This window comes from Pipra filicauda, unplaced genomic scaffold (assembly GCF_003945595.2).
Source record: "Pipra filicauda isolate LSUMZ 115617 unplaced genomic scaffold, ASM394559v2 scaffold10_size6260569_pilon, whole genome shotgun sequence".
In the NCBI taxonomy this organism is placed as follows: Eukaryota; Metazoa; Chordata; class Aves; order Passeriformes; family Pipridae; genus Pipra; species Pipra filicauda.
This window is the reverse complement of record NW_024103541.1, coordinates 1,155,090-1,167,398: the sequence shown is the minus strand read 5'-3', so window position 1 is coordinate 1,167,398 and position 12,309 is coordinate 1,155,090. Positions and strand designations below refer to the sequence as shown.

The following is a 12,309-nucleotide window of genomic DNA, read 5'->3' as shown; positions in this document are numbered from 1 at the left end:
TGGACAGTACTTCCAGCCAAACACATTTACAACATCTCCAGGGTGGGTAGTGGCTGTTACTGTAGCAATTTGCTCTGCTACTTCTACCTCTCATCTTGAAAGAACATTTATTAAAACTAGCAGATGCTTTCGTGGACTTTAGAAGATGGAATGAGTTTACTAAGTTGACCTAGAGACACACCTGTTTGAGATACCTCATCTTACTTTCAGACTAACTCTTTCCCACTTTGAAAACATGGGATGTTGATGCACTCATTTTTTGGACATACTAGCATCTTGGTTTTTATTTATTAGGGTGTATATCAAACAAATTAGCTCTGAATGGAAAAAATCTGATTTTGGTTCTGCAAAATGTAAAGATACCTTCTTAGAATTCAAACTGTTTTCAGATTTCAAACAACAGAAATATCCTTTGGCCTGAAGTAAGACATAGGAACTTTGAAGCCAAAAGACTGTCCCCTTCTCTCTCAGAGTCAGGAGGAGAAGAGAATTGGTGAATGGAAGGGTGCATAAAGGTTGAGTCCAAAGCTCCTGGCATTGGTGGCAGCATTGTGGATGGCAGCTCATGAAGGCTTTTGACCCTGCTTCCTTGCCTTACAAAAAGTCAATGCCAGATACATTTTGCAGTGTTTTAACTGTTTTGCACTGGCCTTTCCTTACTATTTCATATACAGACCCAGACACATTGACTGTCATAGGCTCAGGTCTACCTGCTAGAGAATAAATATAATCCACATACTTTAAGAAATCTTTTAAAACTGCCTTAAATAACTTTTCAGTAGAAAAAACTTGACTTTATAGCAGCACTATCTTTGCAGGATAAATGTAAATGCCACAGTTCACAACCAAAAGCCATTTTTCTCCTGGGGTATGCATGTTTAAATAGCTCATTTCTAAATTAGCAAGAATTCAAGGTTGAATTTTCAAGTGACACTGGCTGTGTCTGTCAAATATCCCAGCCCAGTCCTCCAGCCAGCCTAGAGCTCAGAGGCAAGTCCAGATTTCTTAGTTAGAAGGTAAAAGCATCCTTGGCAGTTTCCTATAGTGTCTATGAATTATCACATCCACAAGTTGCTCAGAAACTGGAATACTCTTCCCAAATTTAGATTAATCCACAACAGGTCAGTGATGACCAAATGGTCAGCTTTTACACATGCAGCAGCTTGTGGACTGAGTCCTGTGGATGATCCCAGTGCTGTTCTGCACAGGGGCAGAATAAGATCCTTACTCATCTGGGAGGTGGGAGCGGAGGTTCCCACTCTGACCACTTACGGGAACTGTGGGCCATGAGAGGGATACTACAAGAGACAATTTTTCTGGAGGGAGATTTCAGACCTCATGACACACTAGACATAGTGGTAGCAAAGCCCTCCTGAGAGGGAACACCAGGCACTCAGTGGGAGTTCCTTCAAGGCTCCTTCAGGGTACGGAAATCTCTGGCAAGTCTTTACAGACAAGCATGTTGCTGTGATCTCGACTGCAGAGGGTCATCGGGGGAGTTTGCTCCCAAAAGGATGAGTCTGTAAGGCACATGGGCTGCAGATGGCTCACCATCACCCCGCACCCCACAGAAACCCAGCCAGAGCCACTGCTCCCCCTGCATCCCCTGGCCCAGCTCCAGGATAAATACAGTGTTATCAAAATTGTCCCTCTTCCTGACCACTGACCAACAAAACTCCATCCTAAGTGTACAGAAATATACCCCTCCTCCCATCATCAAATTAAATCCAAGAGCACTATAAAAACACAGAATGGTCCCTTAATCAATAAGCAGCAGCAATAAACTACAAACACTCTGCGTAACCAGTTCCTTATTCCCCTCTCTCTTTCTGCAGAGGCAACACACCTCTTTTTCAGACTGCAGCAGATGCTGGACATTTGTTCTGGCACCAGGCGCTGTCCTGGGACCCTTCTTTCTTTCCTCCCCAGGCCGATCAACTTTGCAGTTCAAGGAATACTAATGCTTCCCTCAAATCCTCGCTGAAAGACAAGGCTGCATTCTTCTACTCCCAATCCACAAGGTAACTGTTTAGTCGACCCAACTTGCATATGTAAATTGAATTCTTTAGAAACCAGAGTGCAGCAGGATTCCAGACACAGCACTTATGGGATGCTCTGGGACTTCTCTCTTCTGTACATATTTTTCTGGGGAGAAAAATAGCATTGCTGGCTAGAAATGGGTGGGAAATTGTTTCCCATTCTCTGAACCTTTTCTGAGATTTCAGCAAGTTTCCATTCTATGCTGGGACAAAGAAAACAACAAAAAAATAGGTCTTTGAGAGTTTTTTAAGGAAGTGACTACAGGGCGCGCCGTCTGCCCAGAGTAGCCAACAGCTGGCTTGTTTGGGAAGTCATCTGCAGTCTGGCACATCCATCCTGCAAACCCAGAGCTGCTGGTCCCTCCAGCCTCAGGCAAGGCACTTCCTTCCTAGGTCGCCATGAAGCTGGGCTCTCTCCATTCGTCCTGATGGAGCAGTCGCTTCACATGGACCTGCCGAAGAGAGTCCTGAGCTCACCTCTCACAGACATGTGCCCACTGACTGCAGTCACCACCGGGCTGCACTGCCAGACCTGCTTCTTACCCTGCTGACTACTAAACCATTGCCTTCAAGTGGAAAGGCTCCAACAACACTGACTGAAAGAGGCTGGTGAAGCTGAATCACTGTTTGATTTGGGGAAATAAAGTCCTGCTTGATGATTTGCCCACATCCCAGGCAACTGTGCCAACTGCTGGCCTGCTGGCTGTGCTGTGCTGAACAAAACCTTTTCCCAGTTACAGTTACAGTTGGTTGTGAATCAAGACATTTGTGACTGCCTGGCACCAGGCAGTGAGAAACAGGGCAGGGATCCTCCATCTAGCTCCAGGAACTGGACAAAATTCAGTGACAGCACTGCAGGGTCATCCCTGCTATTGCTAACTGTAAGGTTGCACAAACACATCTACGCAGCCTTCCTGACCTGGAGAGACTACCTCTGTGCAGCATCACCTGGATCTAAGTTGGACTCAAGATATTTGTTCCGCATTCCCTGATTCAGCATGGACAACCCAATCACACTTTGAATGCTGTGCAAAGTGATGGATTTAAAGATGATATCTACTTCCCACTCTGGCCATAGAGTCTTATTCCAAAGATCTGGATCTTTTTCCTAAAGCTGCCACCGTTATGCTCACTGATCATTTGATCTTCTTTCTTTTTGGGGTCTCCAGTGATGCAATGGCTTTGCTTTGTACAGCACTTTGAAATCTTTTGAGGTACAGGGCTATAACAGTACCAGCATAGAGTTACTCTGGATAGAATCCTCTTGAGAGAAAATGGCACCTCCTGAAGGGCAGAGGGTAAGCACAGGAACCCCCCTGCTTAGGGGCAAAAAACAGCTGGATGTACTAAACATGATTAGAAAGTTGTAGTCATCTCCAGGGTTATCTGTGCTCCCCACCAGTCTTTACTGCCTCAGGGATGCTCTTGTGCAATCACTCCATCACCTGGAATAATCCACCATGTAGCAGCACTTCTAGAATAGAAATGCAAAAGACTGTTTTGATCTGGTGAACAGAATTTGTAAGTTTGTCTCAAACTTACCCCATCAGCAATGCTGTGACATTGGAAAGTGATTAACTTCTGATTTTAAAGTGTAGGTTTTCCAAAAAACAGCTTTAAGCTTGGATTCAAACTCCACTCTTGGATTTTGAGTCCCCTTTGGGTAAGGAAATGAAATGGGAGAAATAACTGAAGGGTTGCTTAGTCTCCACTGGAACTGGCCTCAATACCCTAGCAGTCTGGTGTGTAAAACTTAACTCTGGTCTACTTTAGGGGTGTAATTACTTCTAGCTGCACACTGAAAACCCTGCAAAAGATGCAACTCTGGGTACTCTAGCTCAGTCAGCATTTGAACACTCAGAAGACATGGCACAGGGTTGGCACCAACAAGCTCCAGATGACATTTATATCCTATTACTTTTCTTGACCCTAGACATGTGATGGGATGAAAAACACAAGACAAAAACCATGAAGGCATTGAGAAATCCTCCAAGAAAAGCAACTACAGCAACCAGAAAGACTGTGTCTGTGGAAGAACTACCATACCCAGTGTCTAGGCCTCCCACGGACCTGCAGATGTTTGGAGGTGATGTGACACTGAATAGGCCAGGTTTAATATATGCTTATCTGCTGCTTTTTCTTTCACAGGTGCCAGTGTTATCACAGGTGTGTGACAATGCTGCAAACAAATTCTTGTTTCAGTGTTCTGGGGCTCCCTGAGAAGAAAAGGGCTCTCTGAATGACAGACTCAGTGAGGTGGTGACTCACTGGGGTTTTATGCATGCTACTGATATTCCTGTCTCAGAAAAATACCATAAGAGGCTGCTTTATTAAATTATCTGTTCAACTATTTATTTAGGCCCTGCTGATTTAAATTTTTTAAATAACTTTCTAAAAAGAGAAGGAGATGCTGGTTTCTCAGCCAGCATTTCAGAGCCATCCATTTTACTTTCTGTCTTAATAATGCACAGTTCTCTCTTTTCTCCAGCTCATGGATAAACCCAAACACGTAGACCAGAGACTGGCACTGGGCTGCTGCTCTTTTACGCATTCTTAAAAAGTAGCCTTCTGGTGTCTCGTGTCACATTCTCACGGTGTTTGAAAGTTTTCATCTCAAGCAGAACATGTGAAGGCCCAGAAAATGCTTTCCAGTTACTCATCAGCAAAGCTTTACCGAAGGATCATCATAAATGCTTGGTGAGTCCTGGCTCTGCAGTGAATCACAGTTATGAGCTCGGCTGCATGAAACTGAGAATCTTTGATACATGATTCACTCTAGAGTTGTTTTCAGGAGAAGGCAAACAGTATGAGAGTCTTCTGCCAAGGGGAGCATCTCAGTACCTCAGATAAAGACTGATCTTCAGCAAACCAGAGGATGAAACATCTTGGTGCGCTGAGAGCCAGCCTACGTTACCACAAAAACAGTTGTGATTGCTTTCCTTCCTGGTTGTTTATCTGGCACTTCAGTGAGGCACTGCTGGTCAGAGATGGACTAATAAGGAGGGAAGGAGGAAGGAGTCTTCTTCATAAGCCCGAGGAGAACTTGGCAGGGCTGGTTTGCACCCATCTGCTATAGTCACAGGCATTAACCCTTTGGAAGGAAGACAGAGCAGTTTTACTGACCAGCTGCTTTGTAGCAGAGAAGCCCAGGATATATTGTGGGTGTTAGAGGGCAGGATGGTACCAAAGAGCACATGTCCTCCCTTTCAGAGTGGGATTCAAATTGCCAGTTAATCTAAGAATTGGCAGCAGAAAATGACTGTTCAGGTAAAACTTCCACAGCAGCTGCAGACAAGAAACTGTTTTTTCATTAGAAATATCTGTAAGCCCCCATCACTGAACAGCCAGAACAGCTTTTATCATTCTAAACCAGTCACTTTATGAAGCAGCAAGACCACAAAGTCTTTAATCTTAAAAGCTCAACAACGGAAACTTTGAAGCGGTAATGAAACAATGCAGATCTCCACTCCAAAAATTATAATGGTCCACAGGCAAATCCAAAGGCATCCCAGGAAACAGAAGCTGGATCTGAAAGTCGAACTGAGACTTCTCTTTCTTGCAGCAGAAATAATCCCCAAACTGCCCTCTGTAGTATCTGTACAATCCCACTTCTCACAAGATGCAGCATAAAGTGAAAGTAAAGACATTTCTAACAGCTCTAAAAATCATTTGAACCTCAGATAAGCTTCCAGATAGATTTTACGCATCTCACCAGGGCAGCAGTCAGGCCACAGGGGTGACTCAGCACCACAGTGCCTAACATGATTCTATTTCTTCTTCATTTAGCCAGGAGCAAGAGCTTTCTGGGTTTATAACACTCAATACTAGCACAAATACCACATTCCCTCATTTTTTCCTCCCACAAAGTACTAACATATTCTCTCCACCACGGTTCCCTGTTAACATATCTCTTCTCCCTGGGGACCTGGGAGGTCCCGACAAAGGTGACAGGTCTACTGCGCCTAGCATGGCTATGCATGGAAATGGCCCTCCTTTTCCCCAGACACCAACCAGGCTAAACATTGGGTGGGATGGGGAGCTGGAGCTGGAGCTTGCCCCCAAGGGTCACCCATGGTCAATGCAGCAGGACAGCAGCAATGCCCTCCTCACTGGACCAGCAGCCATGCAGCAAACATGCCACTGTCTGTAAGAGACCATGATGTATGTATTTTAAATTATGTATATTTTGGAAACAGGTGACCTTTCAAGCCCAAAATTATAGTGCAGCACCCATGGGTTTCAGCAGGGCAGAGTGACCACATATAGCAACCTCCACCTGGAGGGCAGCCCCATCCATCTATCCCAAAATTTCAGTCATGCCAGGGAGGACCCAAACTGCTACTCACCGTCAACGGGGCTGAGGTAATCGTGGAGGTGTGCTGTGCTGGCTGCTCCCCCGCCCTGCATGAGGAGGTCCCCGTAGGGGTTTGGGTGGCCGGCCATCAGCGTCATTTGGTGGTAGTAGTCGGCGGGGTTGGCTCCCGGTGGTGGTGGGGGCAGCCCGAAGAGACCTCGTTCCTTCAGGTGCTCATGAGCCACTGTTGGAGCCGCAGGCGAGGAGAAAAACATGGGGAGAAGGTTCCCACTGCTATGTTAGACCTTGGTGCTGACGTTGGAGGCCCTGTCTCCCCCCGTGCCCCCCGCCAGCCCCAGCCACACGGCTCTGTGTAGGGCTCTCGTGACGTGTGCTTGGGCGTGCTTCTGCGGACAAAAGAGACTAAGCTGGGGCCTCTGCATTCCTCTATTTCCGCAAATTTATAAACAATCTCTCGTTCCCCCTTCTAATAATCCTCCCGTTTGGACGCAGCCAGCACCCCTGGGAGGGGGGAGAGGGCCCAGCTTGCCGGCAGCAGTAACCCTGTCAGCATTAACATCCCTGCCTATTAGAAAGGAAAGACAAATGCAGCCCAGTTCCCGATAGCAGCGTGAGGAAATTAAAGCCAAGGTCTAATGCATAGAACTAGGTTTAGTGTCTGGCAGCATAAAACCATTTTGGCTGCCAAAGCCAATTACACTCACTTTCTCCCAGCTGTAATTTTTCAAACCTGCCTCCCCACCCGCTTGCCCCATTAACTTATTTACCACCGCCTTAAACAAAAAAAAAAAAAAGGAAAAGAAAAGCAACCCCAAACACAATGCCTTTATTCCACAGCAAACAATGAAACTGGCTTTGGAAGGAGAGGACGAGGCAGAGCACACGCACACCAGCCAACAGACCTCTCTGGGGCGGGAGGCTGAGAGTTCGGATGACGTTTTAGGGGAGGGAAGAAGACACATGCATGTCCCCATCACTCTAGAGATGTTTTTTTAGCCACAGAAGATGGTTTTATGCTGCCAGGCACTAATCCAGGGGCCTTGTTGCTCTCTGGTGCACTTTGCTTTGCAGCAGCAAAGGGCTGCCTGCCCCTGCAGCAGCTCAGGAGCCAGATGTTGGGGTTTGCTGGGTGCACAGAGACCAAGTCCTCAAACCTCAGCTGCTCCCTGGGCACTAAGCCAGTCACCTGCAACCATGTAATGAAGCTCTTCTGATGAAGCAGGGCATGACTTATACCTTGTCAAGTGCAAGGAGTGTTGCACATTTTCCCCTTTCCTGGCCTGGACATTTTTGTCACCAGCTCCCCATCATGAGGTCTGATGGGGCTCAGAGAGCATGATCACCTCTGCCTGCACCCAGTGCCAGCTCCCCACACGACCCTGCCTTCCCCAAAAGCTGCAGGGCAGCTTCAGAGTAAGAAGGAAAAAAGTATGGTCCTTCTCCTTCACTCTAGAGCCACCCTGACCACAGATATAAAGCCCACAGGGGATAACCCAGCTGGCGTTGCCTCCTCTGCAACGTCAGTCCCAGACAGACCAGGCAGCCAGAGCAACTGTGACCCTCTTTCGGGGAAGCAGGGCTCCCAGTAAAGATGTAAGATCAGGGAAGCTCATAAGAGAGACGAGAGTGCTGCAGAAAGGAACGTACTTTAAGCAAAATATTTATAATATGATCCAGCAGTAATAGCTATTCTCACGCTCTGCTTTCTCAGTGCGATGATGCAAAACAAATGTGTAGTTAAAGGGGAAAAAAAAACAAAAAGAAAAAGAGACAGCTCTCCCACTTCAGAGAGCAGCTGCGGAGCCTTTGCAGCTGTAAATCCCCCAGTTTTAGGAAATTTCAGTACTGATGAGCTACAAAATCTCTGCAGTACCAGTAGCACAGCGTCTTACCATCGGCGGGGCTGAGGCCCCTGGCAGCAGAGATGACGGAGAGCGTGGGGCTGCCGTGGACAGAGCGGAGGTAATGCTCCATGTGGGGTGCCACGTACGGGTGTGGTGGGCTGAAGGGCGACTCGCCAGGCCCAGCTGGGTGTGGAGACAGGCGGATGAGGGAGATGTCGGAGATGACGGGACTGCCGCTCAAAGGAGGAGGCCTGGGAAGAAAACAGAGACACGCTGTCACTCACAGCCACTCGGGGCAGGCATAGCCGCCTGCCACCCTTCTCTGTCCTGCCCCACTGCCTTTGCCTACGAGAGGGGAGTTCAAGCACATAGTAGGGAAGAACATCCCCTCTTGGCATACACAGAGCCTGAAGTCCCCAAGTTTCCCACAGACAAGCACCTGTATTGCACTAAACATATATGTACGCAAGGTGGCTCACCCCAAATGGGCTGCTGCGAAAATGAGCACGAGCTGCTTCAGGCAGTGCCTGCACACACAGGCAGCATGGAACACACCCCATGCTAGAGGTCCCACCCCTCTCCTTGCATGGGGATGCTGGCTACACAAAGATATTCGAGGCAAACTGGGGGTTTGCGAGCTACCCACTGCCCCTGGGTATCCAGCTGTTTAGTGCTGCCATGTGCAGACAAAGCCCCGAACAGGGTTGCCTGTGCAAGGATGTGCGAGGAGAATTTATGTGATCTTGAGCTGTGCTTTGCTCGGCCCAGCACGTGCAGCTTGGCCAGTGCCAGCAAAGCAGCCCTCCCCTCCTGCGTCCATCACGGCTAGCACAAACCTCCTTGACAGGCTGGCGGTAAGGTTCAGAGGGCAAAAGTTCATGAGAGGTTTTACTGCATGCTTTCTGGGGGCCAACTCTCTTAAATCTCTCAGATCTTCCTTGGGCCAAGTACTACCTGAGAAAGAAGATCCCTGCATGCTGAGGGATTTAGCAGGTAACAAAAAAAAGTCATATGCATGTTTCAGTGCTTAAGCAGTTTTTTGAAGGGTGAACCAGGATGGAAAAGAAAGTCAGCGGACTTCTCCCAGCCACGTGTTATACTGTACCTTCCAGCCTCTTAGACAAACTGCAGAGGGTGCAAGGACAGGAGAAAAAGTTACTTGCCCTGGCTGGAGAAGCAGAAAATCTGAGCTAGACACCAAAAGAGGCAGAGCTGTCATTAGGCAAAACAAAAGAGCAAAATCTGCTTTCTATTAGCTCTCTCTGTACTCACAGACTGCTGGAAGCAGAGCTGTTGTTGACACACAGGTCACAGCAGGGACGGGATTTGTCCCTGGCTGGGTGCTCTAGCAAAGCAGAGAGAGATGGATGTGCACCCCAAGGGCTGCACCCTAAGCACGGGAGACAACAGGGATTCAGAGGTCAGGGATCTGGAACATGGGCTGATCTAAGGGAGGTTATTAGAAAGGTCCTTCCCTAAGACTATCCAAATATGCCATTGTATGCATATTATATTATGCATGTAAGATCTATCTCTCCATGCACAGACAACCACAAACACGATGATCTGAGCTGTTTAGACATGCCTCCTGCACCTCAGGATCACAGTCCCACCCTGTCTTATCAACAGTTCAGGTGCATTTTAATTTATTTGTAATTCTTGCATATCAACAAAACCACACAGAAATGTAATACAGGCTTTGCAGACTTATTCAGCAGTTTAATGAGCATGTTTGCCTTTGTTTGATCTTCCGTGTGTTTCTCTGTCTTTCTGATAAATTAGTAAACCTTGTGGCTTTTTGAACACTTTCTGCTGATGGGTAGTAAATTAAATGCCTTCTGAAATATTTATAGTTCAAAGTACTTTCCTGTAGCAATATACTCTTGTGGCTCGCTAGTGTGAAATACCAGGCAGTGAAAACCTATCAGATATAAAGAACTTGCCGAGACGCACAGCCACCGACACAGGCACTCATTGGACCCAGGCCAGGGTTTAGCTAGAGGAAAACCCACCAGCATCGACCCTGTTTTCTTTTATGACACTGAAAGACAAACTGATGATGGCATGGCTGTTTCAGACCTCGTAACCTCCCCACCTGCGTCGCCATGGCCTTCTGCTACCAAAATTATAGGGTGACCAAAGTCACTCTCTGGTGCCTCTCGCCATGATGTCAGCTGTGGCGGCGGCAAGCTCGGAAAGCTGCAGCTGAGGCCGCCGGGGCTGGTTTCTGTCGAGGCTGCTAATAAAGGCGGCCGAGCACGGAGCCGACCAATTTATTTCTACCAGGGAGGAGGGAGAAGTGAATCAAAGTCTCTGTTCCAGATTTAGTTTCAATTCATTTCTAATAATCTCCACCGCCTCATCTGGAAAAAATGAAACGGGATTAAAAAAAATGATGTCATTAAGAAAACATCTGACTAATTTTTCTTCTGACGAAGACTTAATATAAGTGAGGGGCGATGTAAATTAAAAGCAGCCCCAATCTTCCCTGGGCCACAGAGCCTGCCTTAATACATACGCCATGAAAGAAGTTTTCTTACATATACAATAAGTTCCCTCTTTCATCAGTACTCACAGCTTCTCCCAAAAGGGTTGTGAACTTCTTTGATGCAGTCTTGGAACTATGTATTACCAGGTTTACGAGCCTTCGGAGCCTCTGCTGATCAAACTGTGAGGCCGACATCTAAAATGCGTATAACAATATGAAGGGTTTGCTGTTCATTTTCTCTGTGCTAAATTGGGCAGAAATGCTGGAGTCCCTCAGAACAGGAAAACCCCACCCTGTCCAAAGAGGTAACACTGGGAAAAAGATCAAGAATTCCCCCAAAATGCACGCAGCTGGTGTTTGAACATGAGGTTGGCCCTGTGCACAAAGACTGAGCTGGAGAGCAGGCTGTTTCTTGTGGCTCTGCCTAAAGCCCATCCTTGCTCATTGTTCCATCTGTGGACTATGACAGCCATACTGTCATCCAAGTCTGGCTCCTGTGAGCCCTCTGAGGCAAGGATCACTTTTGTACACCTACAATTCTAGCAAAACACCATCCCATGGTACAGCACGTCCCAAAAAAACATGGCTTCCAGTAGCTGCCTACCAGGAACAACTCGCTCAGCCAGAGGGATCCTCTGCTCCTAACTCCCCAAAAGTTTGATTTTTTTCCTGCTTTTTTCCCAGTTGCATTATTTCTTATCTAAACCCTAAGTCCCACATTGAGCCATTGCATTGGCATTGCAACAATATGGTGAGAGGCAGCTGTAGCCTCACAGGTCTGCTTCTGGCAGAGAACCATCAGATCCTGCTCTTTAGAGGCAGTGGAAGAGAGATGAAGCAGCGCTGGGAGAAGGCAACTCTGTCCCCATGCCCAGCTCACCTCCAGGGCAAGTGGAACATGCCCCATACCCTGTAGCAGGACAATTTTCAGTTTAGTGTTGTGAACCAGCCCGTGCAATGAAGCCATGGTGCCAGAGCTGCACTTCTCAGCCTGTCCATAGAGCTCCCTGCCCAGACCTCTGCTATCCATATCACTCCCATCTTTCTTCCTGGATCCCACGGATGATGGCATGAGGAAAACACCCCAGCACCTGGGGGAGAGCTCTTGGCTTTGCTGAAAACAGTGCTGTAAAAACATTGCCATCTGCAGTAGGATGAAGGATTTCACCCGACCACATATATTTCTCTAGAAAGTGGGATTCTGGTTTTCAAATAGGCTAAGGGAATTGGGTGTCCAAACGCCATTAAATTTAACGTGAACCAGGGGCCTGTTTTCCCTGTGGCTCCAGCAAGAAGCCCAGGCTCTATAATTAATGCCCAGGACTTGTAGAGCAATTTGCATTTCTGACGAAGCACGTGAGCCTGGATTCATTTCCTTCCCCACCCAGGAGAGGCTTTTCCTTCGCTGCTCTCTAACAGAGGGAGACACTGAGGTGTGGGAGACATTACCTGATCCCACCTAAGGGCTGCAGAGCCTCATGGTGATGATGGATGCATGCAAGCTGCTGAAGGCTTTACAGAGCAGGTCTGTAGGTCCACCTGGGCAGTGGATGACTCCCCTTGGAGAGTAGAAATCCTTGCACTATTTACCTGGCTCCAGCTGCCTGCAGAGCAGAACTGTGG

The 12,309-nt window shown here is 47.5% G+C and overlaps 1 protein-coding gene across 1 annotated transcript in view; it reads right to left on the bottom strand.

The window, feature by feature from the left end:
- The window catches only part of GLI2 (GLI family zinc finger 2), a 191,186-nt gene that overhangs the window by 33,444 nt on the left and 145,433 nt on the right, over positions 1-12,309 (bottom strand). Inside the window, exons 4-5 of the mRNA XM_027725639.2 lie at positions 8,247-8,449; positions 6,386-6,577 (exon numbers count right to left, since the gene is read on the bottom strand). Of these exons, the coding sequence (XP_027581440.2) occupies positions 6,386-6,577; positions 8,247-8,449 (395 nt within the window). The remainder of the gene's footprint in view (positions 1-6,385; positions 6,578-8,246; positions 8,450-12,309) is intronic.